The sequence below is a fragment of the Tetrao urogallus genome (assembly GCF_951394365.1).
Source record: "Tetrao urogallus genome assembly, chromosome: 21".
NCBI classification, from domain to species: Eukaryota; Metazoa; Chordata; class Aves; order Galliformes; family Phasianidae; genus Tetrao; species Tetrao urogallus.
Genome location: NC_136834.1, coordinates 736,798 through 764,320, shown reverse-complemented (window position 1 = coordinate 764,320; position 27,523 = coordinate 736,798). Strand labels below are relative to the sequence as shown.

Sequence of the window (27,523 nt, the reverse complement as noted above, 5' to 3'; positions counted from 1 at the left end):
AATCTGTTCATCCTCTGCGCTGTGCGATGAAGCAGGCGCTGCTCACCGCAGGGCTGTGGCAGGGATCGCCGCTCCGTATGTAAATGTTGCAGTGGCAGAGTTCAACCTTTTGGCATTAGGGAAAGGAAGATAAATGCTACCGGTCCCCTCCGAGCCGCAGGAACTCTGCATCTATCTAATTGCACTTCATAATGGATTCAGCAAACCATTAATTATCAGATTATATTTTAGGAAACTGCAGATTAAAAAAAAAAAAAAAAAAAGACTTGATGAAATTTTAGTCTTAAAGGGGCCAGTGTGCTGCAATGAATGTTGCATCCTCCCAGCACCGAAGAAGCTTTACAGCAGGTACATGAATGCATTCTGCAAAGCAACATCCCACGTGCTGCTCTGAGACACAAATAGCTTTGTTAGTGCCTTATGAATCTCTACAAACCTTTTCAGTCTTTGCTGCACATCATTTCTTTTGTCAGGGTCCTATATACTGGGTTGCTTTCCCCAAAATACAAATAAACATCCCAAACCTGAACCTCCCTTTTCAGAGCAGCATGCCTAGGTACGGCTCCAGAACCAGTCCAGTACACACCAGGTGCCACGAATGAGCACCCACTGCTCACTCTCACTTGGTTTCTTCACAAATCAGAGTGACTTTGTCATCAAACAAATCTTCCACAGACACTGTCACCAGCTCCGGACCAGCTTGGCTTGCTTGGGATTCAGGCAACATCACAAAGACTTGGGAGCCAGTGAGCTGGGCCTCATCAAAAGAGATGATGTGTTCTGCTGCTCCTTGCTCTGACGTCTGAATCACCTGTGTGCAAGATGAACTGAGTCAGACACTGCACTGCTTTCCTTGTGGTCGCTTTGCTATGCACATCTTTCCCAGCCCAGCTCCTGTAGTAACATTCAGCTTCACACCAGAGGACTGCAATTACAATAGGCTTGAGGCTAATGGTAAACTCCAAAGCTCCAAATATCAGTGATGCAAAAGAGAAAATGGAAGAACCATTTAAATATTTACCTCCATAAAATTGCTATAATTTAGCTCCATAAGCAGTCATAGACGATAAAGATACTATGATTACACACTAGAGGAATGGCAGCCCAGGGAATCCCACATACTGGGCTCCTTCATGCAAGGAGCTAATCTCCACTGATGGCTGAAATATTACATTTGTCACTGGGAACTGCAGTCTGCAAGAAAGAAAGCAAGGAGGGGAAGGAATGAATGATGGTGGTGGGAATCCAGGTGGGTTGAGGTCTTTGCCCTATCTTACTCAGACTGCAAGTGTTGCAGCATCTTCATTGAGCCCTCCTGCAAGCCAGCCTTGCACTAGCACAGAGCACTCCAACCCTAGAGCACTGTTGGCTCAAAGGCTTATGTCCTGGATGCCTCTAGTCAAGAGTACAGAAAGAGGTGACCACAAAGTGGATTTGGGAAAGAACAAGAGGGTTGAAAGGGGAGGGCTGCAAAACAGAGCAGTCTCTACCTGTACAATCTGGGCTGTGGTGGTTTGGGCCTCTGTGAAGATGACCTTGGGATGCTCGGCGCTGCAGTGCTCCTCCAGCTTACCCTGGGAGGTGAAGAGCTCCCCGCAGAGCCCACAGGTGAAGGTGCTCTGTGCCTGCTTGAAGTGCTCGGTGGTGACGTGGTGCTGCAGGGCCCCTGGGAAGCAGAAGGAGGCTGAGCAGTACAAGCAGTGAAATGGTTCTGACCCTGGGGAAGATGCACCACTCTGAGCCTGGGGTGCAATGGCCAGGGCCAGCCTGAGGACACAGGGAGCTGCAAATGACTGAGATGTGCAGGGCTGAAACCCATTGGGGACTTACTGCATAGGTTCAGTTCCTTGTTTCCTCATGCTGATCTCTCTTAACCTGTACTTAGCTCTCTTAACTCTCTGTCCAGTACTACAGGACACCACTAAACCCCAAGTAATGTGAGTAACAGCAGAGGTAACTAACACACCTGAGTGCTGGCACTTCACGTGGACCTGCAGGAGAGCCAGTGTGGGAAACTGCTCCTTGCACATCTCACAGTCATGGAACTTCACACCTGCAAACAAGATCATGAAGAGAAAAGCGAGCACTACAAGAGACAGTGCTTCTGGAGCAGGGCTTTGTTAACACTTCAGCAACACATCTGCATACAGATACAGGGAGCACCTCTGGAGACAAGGCAGGGGGAGAAGAAGCCAAGAGCAGCTGAGCTGCAAGTTGCTGAGATGAGACTTGCCCCTGCTATGGGACACAGAGAATTTTCTGTGATTTGCAAGTAAACATAATGCACAAACTTGTCCTGTAAGAGTTACTGCTACCTCTCTGCCAGCAGTCAGCACATGCTGTTGCTGGCTAAGAAATGGGCTGTTACCTGAGTGCTCTGCCTTCACGTGCCTTCGGTGAGCAGCAGTGCTGGAGAAGGTTTTGTCACAGGAGCTGCACTGCAAGGAAGAGAACTTGGAGGAGCGGTGATTCTGAGCTGCAAAGACGTCAGGATGGTGGGTCCGGTTGTGATACCACAACCCTGACAACTGCTGCAATGATAAGGACCAAATCGTGGTTACAACCCAAAGCTGCTCCAGGAGTATTAAGACAGCAAGAAGCTGTGCATGGAAAGCAACAGTAAGAGCAGGACTGTGCTCAGCAGATACAAGACACCAGTCAGACCCACACATCTTCCCACAGGACAACGGCCAACACCGCATTTCTTCTCCATTACCCCCTGAAGAGCTGAACACTGCAGAATCCCTCGTCCCCATTTCACTACTCACTGCAGGTCTCCTTTTGAATTTCTGTTGCCTTGTAAGAATGCGCTCCCACACACACTCCCACTGTAGCACGCCATTCGCCAAAGGAGTATTTTTATTCCTAAAGTTCTTGGCAGCTAGAAATTTAGGTGAAATAGATTCCTGAAGGTCTGGACAGACAAGTACACAGTCCTCCTGCAATCACGGCCAATCTGTCTCCACAGACTTGCCCTTCCCCTACAGTTTCTGCCTCCTATGTGCAATTTTTTCCTCTAATGATGACACTCAGTGCACATGGCCAGGGCAGACGTCCTCATGCAGTAACAGGCAACAGCAACCTCCAGTACGCCAGGCTAAATCCTTGCTGCCCTAGCTCACCTGGTAAGCTTTGTTGCAGATGCCACAGCTGAAGGGCTTTCCTCCAACATGGGTCACCATGTGGCGCTCCAGGAGGGATGGGGCACTGAAGACTTTGGAGCAGTCAGGGCAGGGGTGGTACTCTCGGGAGTGGACTTCGTGGATGTGCTTGCGGTGCTCCTGCAGGGTGGCAAAGCTCATCCGGCACTTCCTGCAGTCGTAGGGATCTTCTATGTCTGGTGCCCAGGGATGCCACAAAGATGGAGGAGATTAAGAATGCGACGAAAAAAAGAGATGAATTCAGAAGAGAATTCATAGAATGGGGAAAGAGAAGGGAAAGAAGCGTTTGTAAGTTCCCAGATTAAAAATAACACTTAGGTTTTGGCCTTGCATGCACCTAAAGCTTCCCAGTGTTGAATTCCCAGCAGCCCGTAGCCTGCTGGAAGCCAGCTCTGATGTTTCCTTTGAGATAACCCTATTCACAGCACTCAACCATGAGACACCAAGCCAGTCTGGAAACTACCAAATACCTGCATACGTGTCCACTGGCTACAGCCATGCAGAAGCCTTGCCTTGCAGGCTGGGCTGCCCAAAACTGGGGAGACAGCTGGTCACACTCACTGTGAAAGGACCGGAGGTGGATGGAGAGCCCATTGGCCTGGCGAAAGCCCTTCCCACACTCCCGGCAGACGTACGGCTTGTCCCCTGTGTGGGTTCGAACATGGCGTGAGAGCTCGATGGACTGGGCAAACACGGCGTCGCAGTACTGGCAGGCATACATCTTCCCTGCAGGAACAGGATAAAGGGTAATGGCTTTAAATTAAAACAGGGATTTAGGTCAGCTTTGAAGAGAAATTTTCACTGAAGAGAGCAGCGAGGCCCTGGCACTGCTGTTCAGGTGCCCCATTCCGGGAGGTGCTCAAGGACCTGGGGAACCTGATCTGCTGGGGGGCAACCAGCCCATGGGATGGGCTTTAAGGTCCCTTCCAACCCAAGGCACTCTATGATTCTGCAAGACTGCAAACTACACAAGCTTTCCTGGGGTAGTCAGATCGATTCAACACTTAGTTGAAAAGGTCCTAGAGGAAATCATGCCTGCACAAGGAGTATTCAATTAGCAGAGACCTCCAGTGTCTGGAGGTATTATACGTTGGCGTGTCTCACATTCAAAACTAATTGCCCAAGTGCGTGGCGCTCATGCAACATTGTAATGCCTGAGCATATTAATTACAAACACAGTGACACATCCTCTGCAGTCATGAGCTGAAATGGGCATGGCTAAGCCCTGCCTGTGGAAGGGGCTGAGTGTAGGAGCTGATGTGAAACATTATAGGAAATTCAGCCAGAGGGAAGGATGGGAGAAGGCAGGTGGTCCAGAGGGAGGCAGCCACATTGCAGGAGTTTAGACGTGAAGGGACAGAGCAGAGCTACCCAGTAGAAAAACAAGACAGACAAAGAGGAAGATCCCTTTAACAGGAGGCAAGCTTCTAACATGGAGAAGATAGAATGGAGCAGAGGAAGTGCTGGGATTGAGAAGGGTTAGCAGCTGAAACCACAAAAATGAAGCAGATCTGAGGGCAGCCTGCAGCCCACGCTCTCCCAAAACATGCACAGACCAGGAAAGAGGCCAGCAGCAAGGAGGCAGATGAAGAAGCAGGTGGGGAAGACTCACCCTCAGAATGCTTTTTCTTGGTGTGGTAGGCAAGGGCTGAGGCCTGCATGAAGGTCATCAGGCAGTGCTTGCACACGAAGGGCCGGTCCCCGGTGTGCAGCCGCAGGTGATTCTTCAGCGTGGAGTTGGCTGCAAACTTGGCCCCACACTTCTCACAGGAGAAGGGCTTTTCGTCAAAATGCTCAGTCAGCTTGTGATACTGCATTCCTGGTGACAAGAGGAGGACAAGAAGAGGACCAGTACAACGCTAGTGTACAGCAACCCAGTGCCAGCTCCCACAGCCCTGTCAGGAGCACCGCCTGCTGTTTCACTCTCATCCCAACAGACACAGGGCACTGAGAGCTGGCCAGGGAGGGCTGGGAGCTTCCAGACCTCTGTCTGGCCCTGCTAAGCCAGCCGCAGGACTGGAACAGCTCAATTATTTTTGGAGGCTTTTAAATTCGCCGGTAGCCCCACTTTTCCTTGATGAGCCATGTGGAAAACCAATTAGGGAAGAACTAATCAGAAAGCATTTGTGCTCAGTGGGGCAGGAGAAACAAGCTGAGCTGCATTTCCCACACGTGGCACTCACAGAGCTGCAGGGAGGAGGAGAAGATTACGGATTATCATTTTATTATGTCATTTGGGTTTCCCCAGTGTGTGCACAGGGCCCCAGAACAAACACCCCTTTCCTCCCTGCTATCACCAACCCTACCTGAAGCATGAGCAAATTCTCGGCCACAGATGTCACACGTCACAGGAAGACGCTTCTTCTTCTTCTTCTTGGCCATCCCCACCTCTCCATGGACCTCCAGCTGATGCTTCTCCAGCTCTTTCTTTGTCGATTTGACTTCGGTGCATTCCTTGCACTGGATTTGCTTTCCTCTGGCCACCCGACAACGTTTCATGTGCACCTTCAGGCGGCAGTAGAAGTGGAAGCTCTTCTCACAGGCTTTGCAGATGAAATTCTTCTTGGAAGATGCTTTCCCTTGAGGTTCCTTCGGTTCCTTGATTGCAGCACCTCCTGCCTTGTCCTCTTCTTTGTCCAGAGCTTCCACTTGGGATTCGCTGTTCACCTTCCACTTTCTGATTCCAGGTTTCTCTCCACTTCCCTCAGTCAAGAGCCCTGTGTAAAAAGCAGCTCCTGCTTGAGAGGTGACCAGGCCTGAGCACCACACCCCTGGTCTCCCATCTCCTGAACACTCCTACACAGCAAGTCATCCCTACGGGGCAAGAATGCACACTCAAGAGATGCTCAGTGGCCACGCTGTCCAACACAGCAGTGGTTCACAGCTCTGCCCAAACGTGGCTGTGGTAACCCATGGTACAAGGCATGGAGCGATCCTTGAATTCCACACACGTGTACCAGGGGTTCAATTAGATGTCAGAGCAACAGCCACATTTTTCCAAGAGCTCATTCATCCCCTGGCAAGAACAGAAATAACTGTTGTTTCTGAGAGTCTGCCACCAGCTCAGACACGTGATGTTGGGCTCGTGCTGAAATGTTTGAAGATCTGAGCCTCGGGCACGACGTTGTGCCACTGGGTCAGGCATTGACAGTGGATATCTAGCCACTAAAATCACAAGAAATCTCAGGAATACTTTCCAAACACAAATTCTTTTAAAGAGAACACACAGTCTTGCTACAGTCCTTTCAAGTCTTCTGGTTAGGGCCCTGGGGTATTTTAAGTCACTCATTACATTCGTTTCTTTAAAAGTCTAATGCTTTTCCAAGTCCCTGTAATGTCATCATTTTGAAAAGCACAAGGTTCTCAATCTACAGAAAAGACCCACATGGAATACACATATGGAAGAAATCAAAATACAAACAGATATATTTGGCTCCTTTGTTATAACAAGAACCATGCAATTCTGTGGTCATGGAAACCACTGCAGAGTTACTTTGCCAATGCACAGGAAATTCAGCCCATATTTGCAAAACTTCATTTCTGCCCTCCTCGTTACGGGAAGAGCTCAGCAAAGTTTTCTCCCTGCACAGTGATATAAGCCCAAATTTCCAACCAACCAGAAACCAGTTGACATATTCCAACGGACACCAACTCAGAAATGTTAAGATGTCAAGTGGTGACCCATCAGCCCCTGAATATGTCAAGGGAATAAAACAGACTGTAAGACTGTTGTGCAGTTTGTCCTCCTCTGTCAAGACAGCAATACACACTCTTCACCCCTAAGGTCTCTTCCCTCATCCCTATAGCCAACACTGACAGTTTTTCTGATTTAAGCAAACAAGAATCTTGAAATGTTGAACATCAGAAAGGGGTGAATGTGGATGAAGATATGCATGTTAAAGAAGACAGAAATGGATATGCCTGGAAAGGCCACAGCAGCAGGAGCATAATCAGAATGAGACAAAAGAGAGCAAGTTTGCCATACACTCTGTTGGGCCAAGTGCTAGCTTATGGCGCTCTGGCTCTTAAGCCTGAGATAGTGCTGCTGAGGATCTCAGGGATGGACAGTCCAGAGTATCTCAAGAACTAAATCAGGATACAGATGTGCTGGAATATGGCTCTGGGAGAGGTACAGGTAAGCCTTCAGCCTACACAACAGCAGAAGACTATGTTATAAAGGCAGGGAGAGCTCACCTTCGTGGTGAAAAACATCAAGGAGTGGCCCTCTATATCTGCAGGGTGATGCTACCACTACCAGAGAGCAGTTCTGAATGAAAGCTGAAGCAGATCGTGTGTAATCAGTGAGTAGGTACAAACACCCTGTATTCCTCTGCCAGTACAACACACACTGCTTGGATGGTAGGTCTGTAATACAGCAGAAATGCCTCAGGCAGGAACTGCTGACTCCAGGACTTCGCTCTGCTTTGCGTTCTCTCATGGCAAAGTACTGGAAGAAAATTCCTGCTGGTAATTATGGTGCATCTCCTCATGAGTTCTCCTTCTCTTTTATAAGCTTTCTGCTAAGTTGATAATTCTGGTGGCTGCTCTACTCTACCTGCAATTCATGGCAGATACCAGAACCCAGAAGCAAAACGTTCTTGATGTACAGCCACCTGTCTCCACTCTTCAAGCTGGAAGAAAATTCCACCCACCTTTTTGCATCTATCCTGTGTCACTGAGCACCTGATGGTCATTACAATGGTTGCTGACAAGCATAGGGAAATGAGCAGAACTTTTACAGGAGAGAATGAAGTTTTGCCTTCAGACTCTTGGATTCCGGGAGCTGTTTCAGGTCCACATTAAATCTCAACTGTGTTTTTTAAGCTCAAGATTACGCAGAGGAAAACTTTATTATCTGGAGTTCTTGACACATTTCTGAAATTTGAAAATTAGGCATACCTTGACAAGTAAGATCTTCCAAGAAGTGACTCTAAAAAGTCATAGGAAACAGCTCAATAGTGAAGTGATAGTTGGAAACAGCCAAATCTTGTCTTTGCAAGCATCAACTGAAGCATTAAGAGTGCTCCAGCTACAGAGGTGGGAAAAACCAATAGACTTCATATCATACCTCCACCAGAGAAACTAACTTGTTATTTTGATGATGTTGGATGAGGTTGAGGATGGATTCAGATTCCTCCACAGGAAGCCCTGTTGCTTTCCAAGTTACTCAGCTCAGGTATCAGAGATCTCTCTTCCTTCTTTTTGTGGCAAAGATGCAAAAAAAGATAGCTTTCCAGTGGAAATGCAAACTGTATGCACCTCTTTGAGCACGTATGTTCTTCAGAAAGTAAGATTTTCTCTGTTTTAAGCAGGAGCTCACATTCCTCAAACATGAGGCCCTCAGTTATCATTCACGTTTCATGCTGAGAGCCACATGGCTACTGATCCAGAACGCCACCTGCAACACTCAGGGCTGTTAAGCTGTGATATCACAGCTGAGGAGATCAGTCTTAAAATTAAGATATGGAATGTCAATGCAAAGATCATCAGATGCCAAAAAGAGACCAGTGACTGGCGATTCTCCTCGGACCGATTCATACAAAATACATGTTTCTGCCAAGCAGATACCATTTTTCCAGTCCTTTTGTTTTTGATGTCGTTTCTTGCTTGCTTATGTCTCAGCTTCTCCTTGGCTTGAAGCCCTGCAAGACGCTCAGTAACAGCAGTCTGTTCTCTTTGATACTGGTGCCAGAGAAGCAGGCATCTGTCAGAGCAATTTAGCTGACTCCCCAAGTCCCTCACTGATAAGCACTGCAAGGTGTCCAGCAGCTAAGGTGGACTGTACCTTCAAAGACACGTGTGTTTTCTGTTGGCCTACCTCTCCTAGAGCCACCAGGGCATCAGTCCTGGTACATCCCTCAGTCAGCTAGGGCTAAGGCAAGTGAAGCAAGTGACCAGAGCTTCAGCAGGGGACAGAGAAGGAATGGCAGATGAGAAGGAATCACCTTTCCTCTGGAAATCCTCAACAGAGCAATGACCAGCCAAAAAGGCCAGCTGGATTGGCAGCACCCCTTACAGAGTTTTAAGAGGGGAAAACTAGATTTGAACTGGGTATGAATACTATATCTACAGCATAGGACATTTCTCTGGGAGACCACTTATGCTAAGGGAGCTCTATAAGCAGTAAACTAGTCTTTGATTCCTTCTACGAATGCATCCAATCCCATCTACCACCCTAACAACTTTTTCCTATTGCTCAGGAACAGAGGCAGGCTGATGAATGGCCACTCTCCCTCTGCCCCTTCCTGGCATACAGGGAACATTTGCTTTGCCTGTCACTGACAAACATGAAACAATGGCAAATGTCAGAGCCAGTAGGCTGGCATTCATCCATCCAGCTATGGTCCTGACTCAAATTTTCAAACCAATTTCCCTTACAGAAAGGCAAGATACCAATAACAGGCTGCTTATTCTAACTAGCCAGCAAACTGTGAGTATTTCCACGCTGTGTCTATGCTAAGCAGCTCTGGCACCACAAGGAAATGGAGATGGACTGAGCTGAATCAGCATCCGTGCTCAGATAAAAAACACATTGTGCACATCCCATCAGACTGTGCAGCCCAAAACATCTGTACTTGGATGCACTGGGAAATGTGGTGACATAAAAACATATGTGAGAAGACAGAAGAAGCAAGCCACATTTGCATCCTTTTCAAGAGAATGCAAACCTGCAGTTGCCTCTCTGGCTCTCTGTTATCTTTTTCATTAAAGCACCAAATCCTGTTAAGCATTTTTCCTTCAAATGATGGATGCAGAGACACAATTCAGCTCAGCTGGAAATAATTCCATAGCTCAGGGCAGGGTCTCATACACCATTATTGATATGCATTTGTTTCTGAAGTTCAGGAAATTGCTATCTGCATATGCTCCACTCGTACCTTTGTCAAACTGCTACAGTACATAACACTCACCTACTGCTGTGGGACTCTCCTGTGGGATCATTTGCTCTGGAAAATGTACATATAGCAAAACCAAATGAAGGCACGGTGAGACAGTTAACTCAGGGAATAGTCTGGGACTACAAAGTGCACCATCACTGTCAGCCTTTCATGAGACAAGTGCACTCGGATGTGAGCTTTTCACAATCAGCCTGTGAAGTATCTGCACATACAGCAAATCAGCACATCGTAGCACCAGGATTCTGCTGTCTGCTACCACTCCAACTCCTCAGAACTCACAGTGCTATATGTAACCGACCACAGAAAGATGGAAGTCTGTTCATTCCTTACCCACATGCCCTAGCTCCTGCATCACTGGCTGCAAGTCTGGGAAAGACTCATGGACATTGCACAGCAGCTGACAGATCTTGATGGCTGGGACAGACTTCTCCTGTGCTGTACTCAAAGCTGCTTTCAAGGAGGCCTCTGAGCTTTTCTTTTGAGCAGAAATACTCAGTAGCTGGAGAAGTAAAAAGAAGAAAACATCACGAGACAGAAAATCTGGGCTGTCAGGGGTCGAGATGGTCTGGGAATGAGGGCAGTTTCCCTTTTTCTGTTTCATCCTTGCTGTTGGGAACCTGCTCAGAGAAACCAGGAAAAAAATTATCTTCCCAAACAAGTCTTTGCCCTTCCACTGATGTATAAGCATGAGCAGAGAATTTCTGGACTAAAACAAGTTACAATAAATCAATTCTCAGATTTTCTGATTCGGCTTTAGCTTACTTAAAACTGCCTCCATCAAAAGAGAGGTTTCTCAATGCCTCACTGCACTGAGTTTACCTAATCTGTAAATCTGTCTTTCATGCATAACTCTCTGTAGAATGCAAACTGTGCTGGCTCCAAAGGGGGGTACGCACTGCATCACCCCTTCATACCTCTTTCACTGCTTCTGTGAGTCCTGCTTCCCCTGGAGCCAAGCCCTCCATGTTTGCTCTCTGCTTAATGGCCTCTGAGATGAGCTCACTGTGCCGCAGGATGATTTCAATGGCTGTGCTTTCACTGGTGGCAACTGAGGAGGAAAATAAAAAGTATGTAAAAACCCAATATGAAAAACTCAATATGCAAGGAGAACCTAAACGTAGCTTTGCTTAGCTAAAGGTGATCTGTTAACAGCAGGAGTCCTTTCTTTATGGAGCAGGAAACAGGGAGCAGCTCCAGGCAAACTTTGGTTACGTTCACTGCCTCACAGACATCCAGCCTAAAACACAGCAATCTGGCAGACCTCACTTCTCAGTGTTTGTACAACATTGGGTGAGGAGATCAGGTTTTCCAAAGCACGTTATTGAGTGAGATGCTAACAACCTTAAAAGGCAAGACCGACTGTCCCAACACACAGGATTTCTTCTCTCCCCATTTGGAGATATCCCGTTTTGACATTTTGCAGAGTGATGCCTCATCCAAGGATACCACATAAAAAGGAGCCACATGCATCATGCACCAGAAGTGCTGATTTCTCTGCACTGAGCACAGAGGCAACGGAGTTCAGATGTAGATAGCTATCCCACAGGCATTTGACCATGGGCAAGTGAATCTCAGCTTCATGTACAGACACATACAGACACATGCACAGCCTCCCCCCTCTCATTCACCCCAAATCCATTAATTTTCATGAGATTTCAGCAACTGTGCAGAGAGGGGGGAGCACAGGTTATGTTTTCAAGTAGGGAAATGCAATGACAGATTCCCACAGCTGGCAGGGAAACTCAAAGCCAGACGCCAGAGCTCTTGGGAGGACAGGGGAGAGGCTGCACACAGACCTCCAGTTTAACCCATGTTTTCAGTCTGACGGGCCTTCAGCTGCTTTTTAGCACACAGTGGCAGCCAGCTCTCAAAAGGTTTGCTCACAACAAAACCTTATAGCCCTTGTAACACACAGAGCCACAAACAAAGCAGTGGCATTTGTGTGGGAAGTGTTTTTCCAGCACATAACCAATCGACTGTTTCAAAAAAGACACAGGCTTTGGACACACACTGGAGAAAAGTATTTCCAGACACCAAAGGAAGGAGTGTGAAAGGGTCTGTGAAGCTTGCAGCAGCGGAGAGGAAGGAGTTAGGAAGTCCATTCTGCCAGCAGCGGGAAAAGTGCAGAGGAGACTGAGGGCATTACCTGCCTGGAAGAACAGCTCTGCGCCCGGCTCTTTCTGGATCTCCTCCATGAGCACGTTCAGTGGCAGCTCGGCCTTTCGCACAGCCAGCAGCAGCTGCCAGACCACAGAAACAGACAGAGACTGCTCCTCCAGTGCCGCAGACACGAGTGAGATGAAGCCACCTGAGCCAGTCTCGCACTTCACAATCTGTTCCATTGCCTTCAAAAGATCGTCAGTGAGGTGCTAACGAGTGACTTCATCCATCTGCCCAGCATGGCCCTAGCCAAGGCCATGGTTTGCCCCAGCCCCAGCCTTCCCTTACTCCTGCCCTGCTTGAGACCTGGCTCACAACACAACCCAAGCAACAACCACTTCAAAGCCCAGCCTTTTGCTGAAACACATGGGACGTTTCCTTGCTTCATCTCTCCTCAGTCCCCAGATCAGCCATTCTTCCTCGCCTATCTTCACCTTCCTGCACATAACTGCTTCGTTCCCAATATCTGATGCTAAGGAGGAATCTTTAAATTGAATCCTGCTGGAGGACTGCCCCAAAACCAAGCCATGACAACCAGTAAATCAAGTCCTTGTGACACCTTGCTTCCAGTATCAGCTTTAACACACAGACAGGAGACTGCTTACCTCTCTGTCAGCAGGAGCTAGGCTCTGTGCAGCAGAAATGCCACGCAGCAGTGTCTGGGTGTCTGTGAGGTGCTCCACTAACCTTTCTTGGTATCGTCTCAGCAGTTGGGCTCCATAATCCTCCAAACTCCATTTGGCTGAATGCAAGTAAAGGAATAAGAACAGCTCAACACAGCATCTTCCCAAAGGGCTTCAAGAGCTACAGAGGGCTTGAAAACACCAAGGATGCCAGATATCCCTTGTCATAGGATGACTTAGGTTAGAAGGGACCTCAAAGATGATCTAGTTCCCAGACACAGGCAGGGCTGCCAACCACTCAGGACACTTGGTTTCACCTTTTTTGCAGCCAAGTAGAGTGGGGTAAATGTGTGGCTTTGTATATCAAGACAACACCTCAAAATGTTTTCCAGTCTATTCTGATGTCCTGCTAGCAAGAAGTTCCCACTAACTCTTAATTGCAGTTTCATTGAAAGCAGGTTTTAATTGAGTCTTACATCCACTCCACCACGAAGGAGCTCTGCAGCACACTCTGTCTCAGCGGTGCGCAACTCTCAAACACAGCAACATTTTGCAAACACCCATATGGTCCAACATAAGCAAGAACTGAGTGGGCTGAGTTTCTTTGGTGAAAATGTTAAGGGAACACAAACCAGACTTGGGATTGCAAAATAGCAGTAACACCCTCTTCTCTCACTTATGCACAAAAAAAATACAACTTTAGCCTAATTTGTTCCTCATACATCTGATTCCAGACTTGACCTGATGAATCTGAGACACGGTAACTTCAGAGTAACAGCACAATCCTCAGCAGACATCACAGCAGCAGAACACAATGAACTAATTCAAGGAAGAGGGCTAGCCTTCACCCAGGGTAATGTAAAGATTTGGGACAACATGCTGTGTACCCAAAATAATTATGATTGTATGACTGTACTCGTCCCCAGACTAGTTGATAAATAAAACTGGGAACTGACAAACAGATGAACCTGAAAGCCTGAAAGGTTTTTGGTGTTTTTTTTTTTTCCACTGTTGGAGTTACAGAATTGGAGGTGAAGATGCATAGTTACACTTTTGTAAGAGAAATGAAAATAAAAAGCTGTAGTTCATCCAGGACATCTGTGCTTGTTTTTTTTTGTTTGCGTGCTCAGGTTTTTAAATCATTTTGGTTCAGCACCAAACAGAAAGTTCAATTACTCACAATAGCTACAGGTTGGTGAAAAAAATGTACAGCCCTTGAGACCCAGAAAACATACATTGCAAAGCAAGAAGAGAAAGCTCTCCCAGGTGGGGAAGGAAGTAATGGCAATCTGTGGAATAATCAATGGATGATTTTGAGCTTATATGAAAAACTCCCTGGACAAAGACCTTTTGGAGACAGCTTAGTTGCTCCTTGGTCAAGTTAAGGGAATCTCATTTAGCTCTGTAAGTTTTGACTTGCATGCACCCTACATGGATCAGGGCACAGATAACAAATGAAAGGAGAGGCAGTGGGTGCCCCATCCCTGGAGGCATTCAGGTCAGGTTGGAGGGGCTCTGAGCAGCGATGGAGCTGTGGGTGTCCCTGCAGGGGGTTGGACCAGATGGCCTTTAGTGGTTCATTCCGACTCAGGTGACCCTATGTTTTTATATTTCTCCCCTTCTTCTATCAAAATGCTTCTGATTTTATTCCACTTGAGTTGCTACAAATGCACTCAGCTCTGCTGTGAGCTTCATGTGAGCCTGTTAGCACTGCAGCACAGGACAGCAAAGGCGGCCGTCGGCGGCTCAGATTCACTCCCTCCCTCTTCATTTCCACGATAAGAAATATTTGTGCTTCTGTTTGTTCAAGCTGCAATTTGAGAAGATTCAACTCTATGTAATTAAGGAATGCTCCTCCTTGGAATGGGTATTACCACTAGATAATTAAGCATGTTGGGAGTCTGATGTTTCAAGAAAGCAATCGTGCTTAACAAATGACAAAGCAAATTGCCTGTCGGGAATGTTTGCTACAGAGGAAGTTATCAGCATTATGAGTGCAGTTTTGCTTTCTATTAAACAGTAATTTACATTTCACTGCATATTAATTTAGATTTTAATTTTTTAGTGACTTCAGAGCTGGTGAAATTTGCTAGTCTATCTGAATTGCTCAGCCTAAACCCACTCATACTTGGAAAGCTGTTCCACCAGGGGAAAGATGAGGAGTTCAAGTCCTGGCAGCACCACAGGCAAGCAAAAAAAAACAAACAAACCCACACCCAGCAACAGGGGGACTAGCACTCCAAGATAAGGATGTCCAATGGGGCCACTGAATGTGGGACACCCAGAAGATTACAAACCAGTGACCATAAAAGAATCATTAAGGTTGGAAAAGACCACCAAGATCATCCAGTCCCACCCCAACCCATGCCCATCGTGCTCTCTAAGCTCATCCCTCAGTGCCACATTTCCACAGTTCTTGAACACTGCCAGGGATGGTGACCTCACCACCTCCCAGGGCAGCCCATTCCAATACCTCATCACTCTTTCTGAGAATCAATTTCTCCTAATTTTTCCTAATATCCGACTTGAACCTTCCCTGATACAATTTTCACTGCAATGCACTGGGCTGTTTTCTAGCTGAGCCCCCTCAAATCAGTGGTCCCAGATCTGTTTTGTTTGCATAAAATGGGCATCTTATGCCCCGGTGTGAAATTAGGATCATAAGAGCACAGTGAGGTGCAAAAAACCATCCAGATTTCCTAGAAATTCCCTTCACTAAGCCCCCATACATGTGAATTTAATGTAGCCATCATACCTTTGCCATCAGAGACGTTTGCTTTCACCTCCAAGTTGTCTAGCAAAAGATGGAGACCAGGGAATGATGCTTTCACAGCCCTCAGAAGCTTGACCAAACTTTCAGCTTTCAGGGTTTTCTCCTCTTCCACCTTCTTGAGCAAATTGTCCATGGCTTCCCTCTGGGATTTGCCCTCACAGCAATTCAAAACTACCTGCAACAAAGAAACAGACAAGAAACTGTTTGCACTTCCTTCAAATTCTTGGATCTAAACAACACTGAAGCAACAGGGACAGCATCACGGTGCAACAAATCCATACCCACTGCTCAGATTGGGTATCGGGAAGAATTTCTTTGTGGAGGTGATGAGGCATCGGGAGGGGCTGCCCATGGAAGTGACAGACATCCCATCCCTGGGATTAATTAAGAGACGTGTGGATGTGGCATCAGGAGACAGTTTAATGGTGAGGCTTGGTAGGTCATTTGGATGCTTGGACTTGAAGGTCTTTTCCAACCCTAGATGATTTCATGAGTTGGCACTTTGAAAAGTACCCCGGTGGGTTCTTCCACCAAATCTACATCTTGGAAATGTCTGACGAACAGAAAACATTTCTTCAAAGGAATACAAAAAAAGTCTCAAAGGCAGGGTTCAAAACAACTCTTCGTTAAATATTTTGAGCAAAGACTTTCTAAATTGGCAATCTCTTTTCCCTCATTTCCCTTCATTTTTTTTCTGCTTGACACTTGAAGACAAGGAGACAAAAAAAAAGGAGACTCATTAAATAAACACCCTATTAATTGAATGATTATTTTTATGACGAGTCCACACAAGACACCTCACCTGTGAGATACAATCCCTGTGGTTCAAGTATGCTGTAGCAGCAGCTCCCCAGCACAACCAGTAAAGATGGACAGCCTTTATGGGGAAAAAACAGCCCGTTTCTGGGGAAAGGGAGGGGATCATAGAAGTGCACACACACAGGCAGAAACTTGGTAGATCCACGGCCCGTTAATAAAACGATTAGCATCTGTCCTAAACAAAGTTATATTTTTGCTCCTTTCCTCAGGTTGGGAAGCTCGTCCGCAGTCTCATTCCCCAGACAACTCCTCTAATTTTCAGCTTCAATTTATTCATGGCCAGCGCATACCCACTTGTTCATCTGCCAACATTATCTTTTAGCTTAAAAAGCTCTTCTAAACTCTCTGTTTACCCTATTCTTCTCTCCAATTTCTTTATAAAAGCAGGATCATATTCCCTCTCAGTCTTCATTTCACTTGTCTAAATAAGGCAGCTTCCCTCATAAAATAGCTTCTCCGCTTCCCCGATGTTAACAACTGACTCTACTCCAATACAAATTCATCTTTTTTGGAGGAAGATGAGAGCTGCATGCGGTATTTCAGACAAGGTTTCAGTTCTTGTTCTGAACTTGCACCCTTCCATCTTCCTATTCTCACCGCTCAGCTCTCCAGCCATGCCATCCTTCTCCCACCTGCAGATTCTCCTCCACATAGAGGAAAGCTCACGGCTGTGCTCATCACCAAGTCTTCCCACCACGTTTTGATGTTTTTGTGTCGACAGCATTAGCGATTAATCGAGTACCAGGAAACCTGCTGGTAACCTTGCCTCAACGTGTCAACCCTGCCTTCAGCACAACCTGTAGTTATCTCCCAATAAGCTATCTCCTCTTTTTAATATCGAGATTTCCTTTGGTTTAACAATTTCCCCCATGTGAAATTCAAACGCTTTGCTCAAGTCTAGTCTGAGGCAGAAAACCCCATTTTTATCTCATCAAATAAAGATTCCAGGTCAGGCAGAAACAATTTACTCCAACGCCCTTGCTGCATTTTATTCCATTTCTTTGATTACATGCAGTGCTTCAATTACACAAGCCTTCCAGCTTGTCCCAGTGCAGATTCCTGTGCAGCCATAGACCTGGTTGCTTGGATCACTGCTTCCCTCTTCCTACACGTATGTCCTGGTCACCAATTGTAGGGGCTACTCCCAGCTTGAAAAATGCAGTCATAAACTTGCCACTGCTCTCACAGCCATGTGAGGCGTGGGTTAGCTCTCCAGCCTGCTGCCCCTACACCCTTTGAGTTGTGGTTTCAGTTCAGCTGCAGGAAATTTCCACTCCTGTATCTTTGCCAGAGCTCTCCTGTGTTTGTCCCTCAGTTCACCAATGAGATTGTGGGTCATCTCTCGCTATCCTCTTTTTTTTCACTTGATTAAACAATTGTTTGTCTCTTCACTCAACATATGCTGTGATGTCCAGCATCCTGATGAGCTGCAAGACCCCCTTCTTACAGACATTTTCAGACCTCTGAAGCAAACTCCTTTGTCTGTAGGCCATTGCAGCCATCCTGGCAGCTTCTCCACTTGGTCTAATACTCTTCAAGTTATTTATTCCCTCAGGTCTGCAACTTCTTGTACAAATTCTCCTCTTCGGTTGAGGAAACAAACTTCAGACAGTTCTCATACCTTTAACATGAAAGAAACGAATCCAACAGCTCCTCCTGAGCTCTTATGAGCAGCTGAACTCATTAATTAGTTTCTCTCATTTCTAGAAATCTGTCCTTTTATAGCAAAAACCTCTGTTAGTGAATCTCCCATTTAATTCACACCGAGATGACCCCTGAGCACTCATTTTGAAGTCATCTTTTCTGAGAACACAAGAGGGGTACAAGAACAGCATCCTTATGAAGAGTTCAGACTACAACCTGTTGCTGCTCCCAGACAAGTTTCTGTGCTGCATTCCAGCAGGCCCAGAACAGATGGCCCTGGCTGTGATTTTGAGACTCTTTTTGACCACATCTGAGTGGGACAGTCAGAAACACCCCCCAAGTGTGTTTGCAGGCAGTTTTCTGCATTCTCCAGTACGCCCAGTTAGGATTGCCCTCACAATGGCAAGCAACTTTGTTTGCATTGTCATTAATAAACCCTAGCAAGGAGCTCTTACTTGTGTGCAGAAAGAAAGGATGGTCGTTTTTACCAGCTACTATGCTGCTCCAGGTTCAGGGCTGTACTGAGGATTGGTCACACTGAACTTTGCAGCAACTTAAGACATCACACACAAGAGGTTACCCTGCTCTGTCATTTTATCCAAGTTTGTTTGCTGAATAAATGTGTGTCTGCTGAGGGAGAGACTGCAAGAAGAAAAGTTTCATCTCCATGAAGCTTTGGAGTACCAGATCCTATCTCTGCCAGCCCAGAGCTCTCATGTTATTCAGTAAGAAGAAATCTTCAGAGGTGGCTGATAACTCCATGTTCCACACCTGAGATATGCTACAGCCCCGCTGTTTAATCAAGTCAACTTCTGAATTAATTATGCACATTTCCAGTTGTTTAGGGGGGAAAAAACAGCACAAACAAATAAGGGAGATCTTAAAGAAATAAAAAATGGCACCAAAGGATTCCTGCCTCTCAGGTCAGCCTACATGTGGCAATTTCTGCCTTACTTTCCTGGGCCTCAGCTCCCAGTGTACAGCTATGCACACAGTCTCACTGAGGTCCCCTGCAAATACGTTTGTTATTTGTCAGCAACCTCTGAGCTAAAACAAGAGCGTTTGTGCTTGAGAACCCATTGAGAAGAGAAGGATTTTGTATTCAGAGCAGGGTTTGGAGGCTCTGCAGCAAACAGCGCGGGAGCAGAGAGCAACCAAAAAGCACAAGAAGAAATACTGAATAACACCACCCCTGCACCAAGGCAGAAGCCCTGTGAATGCCAGAATGTACGATCATGCAATTGAATGCTACCAGATGCTATAACCAAGGATCAGAATTATGGCACCTCTGGGTATCCCTAGCATTTTCTTTGGCCCTCCTACAAGCTGTGGCCAGGCTGCCCCATGCTGGAAACCTTGTCAGGGATTGCATGCAAGGGAGCAAGACCAAAATCAAGGCACTTATAAGAAGAGCAAAAATTTCCAGCCAGCCTGTCTCTGGTCAGGCTCGCTCAGACAGAAAGCAGACATCATTCATGCCACTGAGCACAACAGCGCTTTCCTCTCGCTATAATCCTATGTCAGGGGAACTAACTGATGTGACAAACTAGGACAGCAGGTCTGCAAGCCGTGTACTGAACGCAGCATGCTAGGACACCTGCAAGTTTCAGCTTCACAGGCAGGGTATAGGCAGCTCCCCTCAAAACACAAAAGAAAGCAGGTTGTGCACAATGTTGGGTTGATGGGTTTTTTTTCTTCATGGCTTCTGCAAATCTGCATACATAATGCAATTGCTTGCGGGAAAGCAGTAGTCCTCCACACCAACTGCTGCACTCAAGTCATCAAAAAAAATAATATCTGTCAGTGGATGTGCTGCATTTGCAGGCAACTGTGTGCATAGAGTTAAAGAAGAGAGAACCTGGGAGTTGGCTAAAGGCAAGCTGATGGCTGAATTTACAAGGATATAACTGGTGGGCAGGCAGCACACGATTCTAATGGTCCTGCTGAAAACAAACTGCATTACAGAGCCTTCTTCAGGCTTACAAAAAGAGACTGTAAGAAACACCAGCTGCCTCCTTTGCCCCAGTTTCTGCTTTCAGGGACAAACTGGCTCGCTGGTCAGTGTTCCCCCTGGCCTTGAGATTACACTTTTGCAGTCCACCTCTCAGTTTTCCCACAGTTCAGCATGGAAGCAACTGAGACAGCTAACATAAGCAGTCCATGCTGCGCAGAGAGAAATCCCCAGGTGAGCCTGGAGCATCACTGGGCAAACCGTGTGGAAAGACAGTGCCTGGCAGACCCACACATACAACCCTCACCCACAGAGCTTCCCTTATCTCAGATTTGTTACCCGCTTCTCCACGGCGGTCAGGAATCCCTCTTCTGCTGCCTCCAAGAACTCTACAATGGGGCTCAGCTGTGTCACGCTCTGGATTAGCTCCTCCTTGCATCCCAGCAAACGAGCGGTCAGCATCTCTCCCTCTTGTGCACTCTCTGGGGAGAAAAGGATTCAGAAGCACAAGAGAAGAAACAAGTCAGTCTGAAGGAACTGACAGGCTCCTGAAGCGAGTGAGACTCTGTGAAAGATCTAAGTGAATAGCAAAGCTCATCCCAAGCACAAGCAGCAGAGAAAAACCACTTTACGATTCTCTTTAAACTCTATGAAAGGAAAACGTCTCATTTATCTAACAGAGCACAAAGCCATAAAGCAAGCTGGAGGTTAACACCAGGTTTGCAAGGCCACTGCTTTGTGTCAGACTCAAGTAAGAAAGGAGCTTTCAATCCCGAGGCTCAGCTGTGCTCCAGCCCACGCTGGCTGTGCAGCCATCGATCCAACCCTGCAGGCAGCAATGGGGAGAGCCCTGCACTGCCTGCACCCCACTGCTGTGGAGCAGAAACACTCCAGGATCTTGGCCAGCACACAATAAGCCTCCCACATATGAGTAAGGATACAAGCTCTGAACAAATGCTAGAGCACTGCAGTCTGCCCAGGGGACACAGATAATCTTCTGAAGCTTTGCCTGTAAGGTTACCCACTCACTTTGCCAATAGCTGTGCCCAATTCTCTGTACCTGTTTGCTGCAGGACCTCTCCACTGCCCTGCTCCCTCTCCAGCAAGGCCGCTCTCAGCTTGGGATTCACATCTTGAAACAGCTTCAGTAGAGACACAAGGGTCTGAGAATCCAGAGTGTGAGCATCCTTCACTTTGCTCAACAGCTTCATGAACACTGACTGTTCCCCTGCCTCTGCCAGACAGGCGAGCACAACCTAAAACGGGCAAACACAGGAGATGTTTAGTAACAGAGTCAACTGCCTAATGCAAGCTGACATAAAGAGCAGATTTCACTGCAGAACAAGGAGAAAACATGCACAGAAAGCAGAGAGCATTTCAGTGGGACTTTAGGCATCCCCCTTCTCAAGTCATAAAGGAGTCACGTCTCCCAGCGAATGCTTTGGGCTTAAGCTTTGGAGATAAGGCACATAAGTGCTGTGTTGTGGGCTCTCTGCACACCTGGCAATCAAGCTCAGAGCTCCAAAATCCACTCCTGTGACCCCACATGGCAACCAGAGGCAAACATGCCTGCACGGTGATGGAAATAAAAGGAAAAGAAAGAAGCTGGAACTCTTGCTCCCATTTCCCTGGAGCCCTTTAACGCTGTAAACATTGCCCCTAAAGACACACACTTCCCAGCTCTCCACGAGAGATGCCAGCCTTTCAGAGCAGGCATCCTTTATTAGAGACTCCAGGGATGCTATAAAAGTACCTTTGAAGTGGAGAGCTTAGCCCAGCTCCCAAGATAACGGCCATTTTCTGCTGTCATTGTCATTTTTATTTCTATGATAAAAAGACTGAATGTAACTGCTTGAGGCCGCACCAGGGGGATGGTGGACTTGCTTTTCCTAGCAGGTGTAAATGCTCACATATTAGGGCAGCATGACAGTGCAATGACCTATTGCAAAGAGCATCTGCAGAGGGAGAGCTGCAGGAGCCCCAGCTCTTACCCTCTAACAGCATTTTTCCTGCCAAACAGAGAGACGTGGACATGAAGGGCTCTGTTATAAAGGAAAAGAGCCTTAATTAAAATTAAAATCAGCACAGAATGACTACCCAGAGCTTCAGTTAACATCCCTTCCTCGGTGCACGGTTTTCATTAGCGGAACTGAGTTTTGAGAAAGGGAAAGGCTCTGCTATTTATAGTTTCTTTCTGGAAGACCTTTCCTCAGACACACTGCTCAGTGGGAGCAACAGCCTTTTAGTATTGTTTAGAAAGAGTGCACCGTGCATTTTAGACTTACTTTGAAGCAATAACAATTCCCAGAGAACCTGGAAGAGCTGGAGAAATACCGATATTATCTGGAATTGCAGCTTCCACTTACTCATAAGGTTCCCATGCATTACAGCCTCTTCCATTAGGTTTTAACTGCACAGGATATTTGCAAAATCCTTCATAGCCACATTAGTACACAGCAGCACCTTCCAGACCCTCTGGGCAGGGCAGCAGAGTCACCAAGACACGGCTTCAGCTTCAGTTGTGCCACCAAACAGGATCAATGCCCACTGCAACATTGGGCTCGTGCTGCAGGCATCAGTGGTGGTGTCCACAACACATCCAGCCCAGCACCAAAATGATCACAGATTGAGAAATTTCCTTCCCAACACATTCAGTCCCTACACCATCACACCCTTTTGCTGCAGCCTTGCCTCTTTCCTGTAGATGGAGGAGCACTGCTCCGGCTTTTCAAACCACATCTCTACTTCTATTCACTGTCAAGTGCCAGTGATCCAAGCAGAAAGCCACTTCACCAACTATTATCCAGTGAGCTCTCCTTAACAACAGCTTCAGGGCAACACAAGCTCCTCAAGTGGTAGGAGGGATCAAGAGATAGCAGAAGACACTGGTTCCACTTGTGCTGCTTTTAAAAATTCAGCCAAAGCTTCCACACGAACATACCAGAACAAGGGAAAAATTTAGCCAGCTTTGCCACCATTAAAACAAGCGAAAACACAACCAGCACTTCTCATCAGGATGCAGGAGATAAAGGGAAACTTTTATGCCGCATCCAGAAATTCCTGCAGCTGCAAATGAAGGACAGCAATAATTGGACAGGCCCATATGCAATGGAAATGCTCCACAAGCACTGTGACACTTATTCTGCGCTAGAGAATCAACACTCCCCACTTCATCTGAAACCAGAAGCAGAGGGAACAAATGAGCTGTGCAATGATTTGAATTGAGTTTCTCTAAGAAAGCACAGGAAGATAAGACTTGACACCAGCAAAGCTCTTCTACGCTTCCCCAAATTACTGCAATTTCAGACTCGTTCTCATTTCCAAGCAGGTTTCATCCAGGCCAGAACCAAATTAGATAGGAATAGTTTATGCGAGTTACAGAGAGAGACTTCAGAACAAAAAACAACTCCCCCAAAAAATCACATCTCCCTAAATAGAAAACCAACTTACAAGGGTACGTCTGCATTTTTCAGCACAGGGAGCAGAAAGTAGCAGCAAACTTAGAGAAAAGTAAAAACTCTGACAAAAGCAAAGCCACAAACCTCAGTGGGAAAACAAAAAAAACCCCACAGCTTCACCAACGCCCACTGGATGTAATAGGAAATAAAGCAGCGACACCTGAGGGGAGCAAAGCACAACCCCTTATTCTGTGGGGCTGCTGGCAACGAGGCACCCATGGATGGATGAGCAAAGGAACAGAAGTAGAGTGACATCCAAGGCAGAGTCCCACTGAAACCTGAGGAGCCAGAGCAGCCTCAGCTTTAACAGGCAGGTGTGCAACATCTCCACCAACACTCCAAGCCCCAGAGCTGTGCCTGCCTGGGCTTTGTTGTCAAAAACTGCTTGCTGATAGAGACGATGCACCCACAAAGGAGTTGTGAGCAGAAGGACGTGCGCAGGGATGGGAGCTCTCTGCAGCATGGCAAGCACTGCCCTGCTCAGCATGAGGAAAGGCAGCTCCTTGCGTCGCATGGTTGCACCCACAGCCATCTCACTGTCTTCCAAACTGGCTTTCACTTGCACCAAGGTGCCCGAGAGACTTCAAACAAGTAAGTAGTGAAATAAAAAGGAAATTAAAAAAAAAAAAAAAGAGGGAGGGGAAAAAGAAAATCCATTGACTTTTTTACCACTGCCATAATTTCAGCCCTTGTTACACATCCCGAGCTGTGCTCTTCTCAGCTAAACTTGCTCTTTAAGCATGACTTCGAAACACACCACTGTGTTTCCCCAAAGAAAACACCCGGCCCTTACGGGAAAAAGCAACACCCTCTGCTGGAAGCAGAGCTCAGAGTCGTGCCGGTGCCGACAGATGCTGCTTATCCCAGCAGGGAGCTCAGAGAGCGACAGAATAGGCTGAGCTGAGAGTTTTCTCCTAAGCCCTTACTTAGAATGGGCTGCAATCCCCCTCCTTTCCCCACTGCCTTTGGGGCTAACACTTTTCATGCTTGTTGCAGCTGAGAAGTGATTTTTCTGTGAGGCTTAAAGAAAATCCATTTCTCATTTATTCAGCATTTATTTATAGCTACAGAAAAATTGCCCAGGTGCTGTTCTGCAGTCAGATCCCCACACTGTCTCTGAACTCTCCCCGTTTGGATCCTACAGCAACAGCTCATTCGGGAGCAAAACAGGCAGGGCACACGGCATAGATGGGCCCACCAACCCCACCTGCTATGCATTCGCAGTGCTGGAGACACAGTAAGCATTACAGTTACTGCAAAGCAACAGAAAAACAGGGCTGTTTAACCATCACAGAAGCAAGGCAGCGTGCATGCCGGGCTGTGAGTGCTGTGCTGTGCTGTGCACATGGGTGAGGAGGGCACGCTGGCACGGGCAGCACCTGTCTGCATTGCAAGGGCTCAGCACTCTTGCTGGGGCACTGCTCCAGTTGCAGCACCAATTGCCCACATGTAGAGCTGGGACAACTTTAAACCTGACAGTTTTCTAATCTGGAAGATGAATGAACACACAAAAACATAATCCTTTGGAGGCATGCTGAGAGCAACACGCTCACAGGTGCTCGTCAGTCTGGCCAGGCTTGGGCTTGCTGCGTAACCACGAATTAGGACCCACATCTCACCTCTTAGAGCCCTAGATAAGTTCAACGCTGTCAAAGGGGCCAGCTGCTAAGGGAACAAAGACTTCCAACCCATCAACATTCAAAGGCTTATCAGAAAATAAATCTGTACTCCTTGACTTGAGGGAATTCTCCTACCTGCTGTCACACATCTTTTTTCTATTAAACACGTTGGCTTCGGTTTTCCGCAACAGAAAGATGTCTTGGCATCACATAGTTATGCTGGTACAAGAGGGTCCAGGTGATTCAAACCCAGATGGCTTCCCACCCAGTAAGCTTCTAAGATCAGAGATCTCAGTCCCCTAATCCAGGACTTCCCAGCTTTTAAAGCCTTGTACGATGGCTGGTATCTGTTGTTCATAGCCCAGAATATCCCTTTTAGCACCAACTCAGCGCTACGCTCAAACATCTTCCAACAATAACTTGAGCATCACTCATTTGCAACGACAGCTTTTCAAGCTGAATGCTGCCAGAAGCACCATGAGACAGCAGGCCAGCATGCCCTGTATCCATCCCCACCCATAAGGCTCCTCGTGAGCGGCCTGCACAACACAGAGCAGAGCAGCTGCTCCGCAGCAAGCCCTCACCACGGGCACAGGAAATCTATTTTGGGATCCCATGTGTCAGTCATTCCCATGTTGATGCAGTTCCTGAAGCAAATGCCACAAACAGGAGGAGTGCTGGAGCTCTCCTAGCACAGGGAAGATGTCTTTGGGGCAGGACATGCACTTTCTCACCTACATGCACAAGCTGCTTTGTCTCACAGATGCTTCTTGGGTGCATCATTCAGGTGAGCACGATCTGCCCTTCCAACAACAAAGCACCAGAGCCCCAGTTTCCCTATGAAAAGATTTCCTAAACAGGGATGGAACTATTCTAGCCCACAGCAGGGTGGGGAAGAAAAGACTTGTATTATTTATCCAATAAACACACCTACCTCCCTTTGAGAGGCATCAATTTCTCTGCACTCTTCTAGTCTTCTCAGCACGGCTTGGGCATCAGAAAGGGCCTCTGAGAAAACACTTTCATATCGAAGAAAGAAATCCAGTTTACAGCTTTTGCTCTCTGCTGCTGTGAGAGAGAAACAAGATGAGTTATTTGCTAATTGAAGGGATTCACAGAAAGCGGGATGTGATTGAAAAGCATCAGTTTGTAACCAGCACATTGGCTGTAACATGGAAACTGTGACTCACAAATCCTTTCTAAAGATATCACACAGCCCGGAGGAAAAACCAACAGTTTATTTAACACAAGTTATAAATGGAACATTTATCTCAAATCCAGTGCAGCCTCTGTTTCCCTCCCATGCTGAACATGAGTTTAAAAGATAAAGTAGCATTAGCAGGCAACTCTGTTCACTTACTGCTATAAAGATTGAATTACAAACCTCATGTGCTGCATTAATGCAGATCCCACTATACATGAGATGCAATAGATAAGATATTCATCTATACAAAGATGAATAGATAAAAAGTTTTGCTCAATATAGCTCTGGTAAAGTGCTAAGAGCAAAACAACCACAAAGGCCAAAGGATAGCATTGCACTGTGCCAAAGGAAGAAAGTCCCCACAGAAAAGGGGCACATGTCAGTGCTGTTACCACCCCATAGCAAATTAAAAGATGAAACACAGGGAAAAAGATCCCCCGTGACAAAAAAAAAGTAAAGCAACTCAAGAGTAATCACTGAGAGGCAATCCTGTCAAGGCTCACCTAAACCACTCACTCTTCCTTTCTTCTCCAGAGGCTCAGCAGGCTCCACTTCAACACAGCAACCACGCTCTGGGCAGGCAGGCTGGGCAGCACAAGAGCCTGAATCCTCCTGGAGGGACCCCGAGCTGCTCAGCATCACATCCTGGTGAAGCCAGGTGTGATTCACAGTCAGTTCCTGCTCAGGAAGAGAAATATCTGCTTCCATCTCTGCTTCTCCAGGGCCAGAAGGGTGCAGGGCATCTGTTTTTCCTTCAGCAGCAGGTTTTTCAGATTGGGGCAGGTTATCAGCTTCAGCGCTGCTTCCAGATGAGTCTGCCGCGTGGGCAGAGACTTCTACCTGATCCTGAGTTGAACAGCTGATGAGGTCTCTCAGGAGGGTTTTGCAGCTAACAGCCACGTCAAACATTTGCAGACTATCTGACACAAAGATGACTTTGGTGAAGTTGTGTTTCCCTGTTGGGAGCTTGCCAGTATACATCATCTCCAGCAACAATGCAAACTCCTCAGGTGTCACCACGGAAGCGTCAATGGAAATGGTGTCTGTGCTGTCCAACAAAGATTTAAAAAGCAGGCTGGCAGCAGCTAAAACAACCTTGTGTGCTCTGAAGTGAGCAGTCCCAACAAAGATGGTGCAATCGCAGAACTGCTGTTCTTTGCAAAGAGTGTACAGCTGCTGCAGCAGCTGCTTGCTGTAGCTGGGAAGTTCCAT

At 46.9% G+C, this 27,523-nt stretch overlaps 1 protein-coding gene across 1 annotated transcript; it reads right to left on the bottom strand.

Annotated features, from left to right (window-relative positions):
* Positions 1–619: 619 nt before the first annotated feature.
* On the bottom strand, positions 620–27,523 carry ZBTB40 (zinc finger and BTB domain containing 40; the record flags this gene model as incomplete). The annotated part of the gene is made up of 17 exons (XM_079545473.1): positions 620–811; positions 1,491–1,666; positions 1,967–2,053; positions 2,369–2,531; positions 3,123–3,337; positions 3,723–3,887; positions 4,774–4,980; positions 5,468–5,878; positions 10,391–10,559; positions 10,975–11,108; positions 12,207–12,405; positions 12,826–12,962; positions 15,599–15,791; positions 20,370–20,512; positions 21,091–21,286; positions 26,042–26,175; positions 26,815–27,523. The coding sequence occupies 17 exons, from the start codon at positions 27,521–27,523 to the stop codon at positions 620–622; spliced, it is 3,630 nt and encodes a 1,209-aa protein (XP_079401599.1).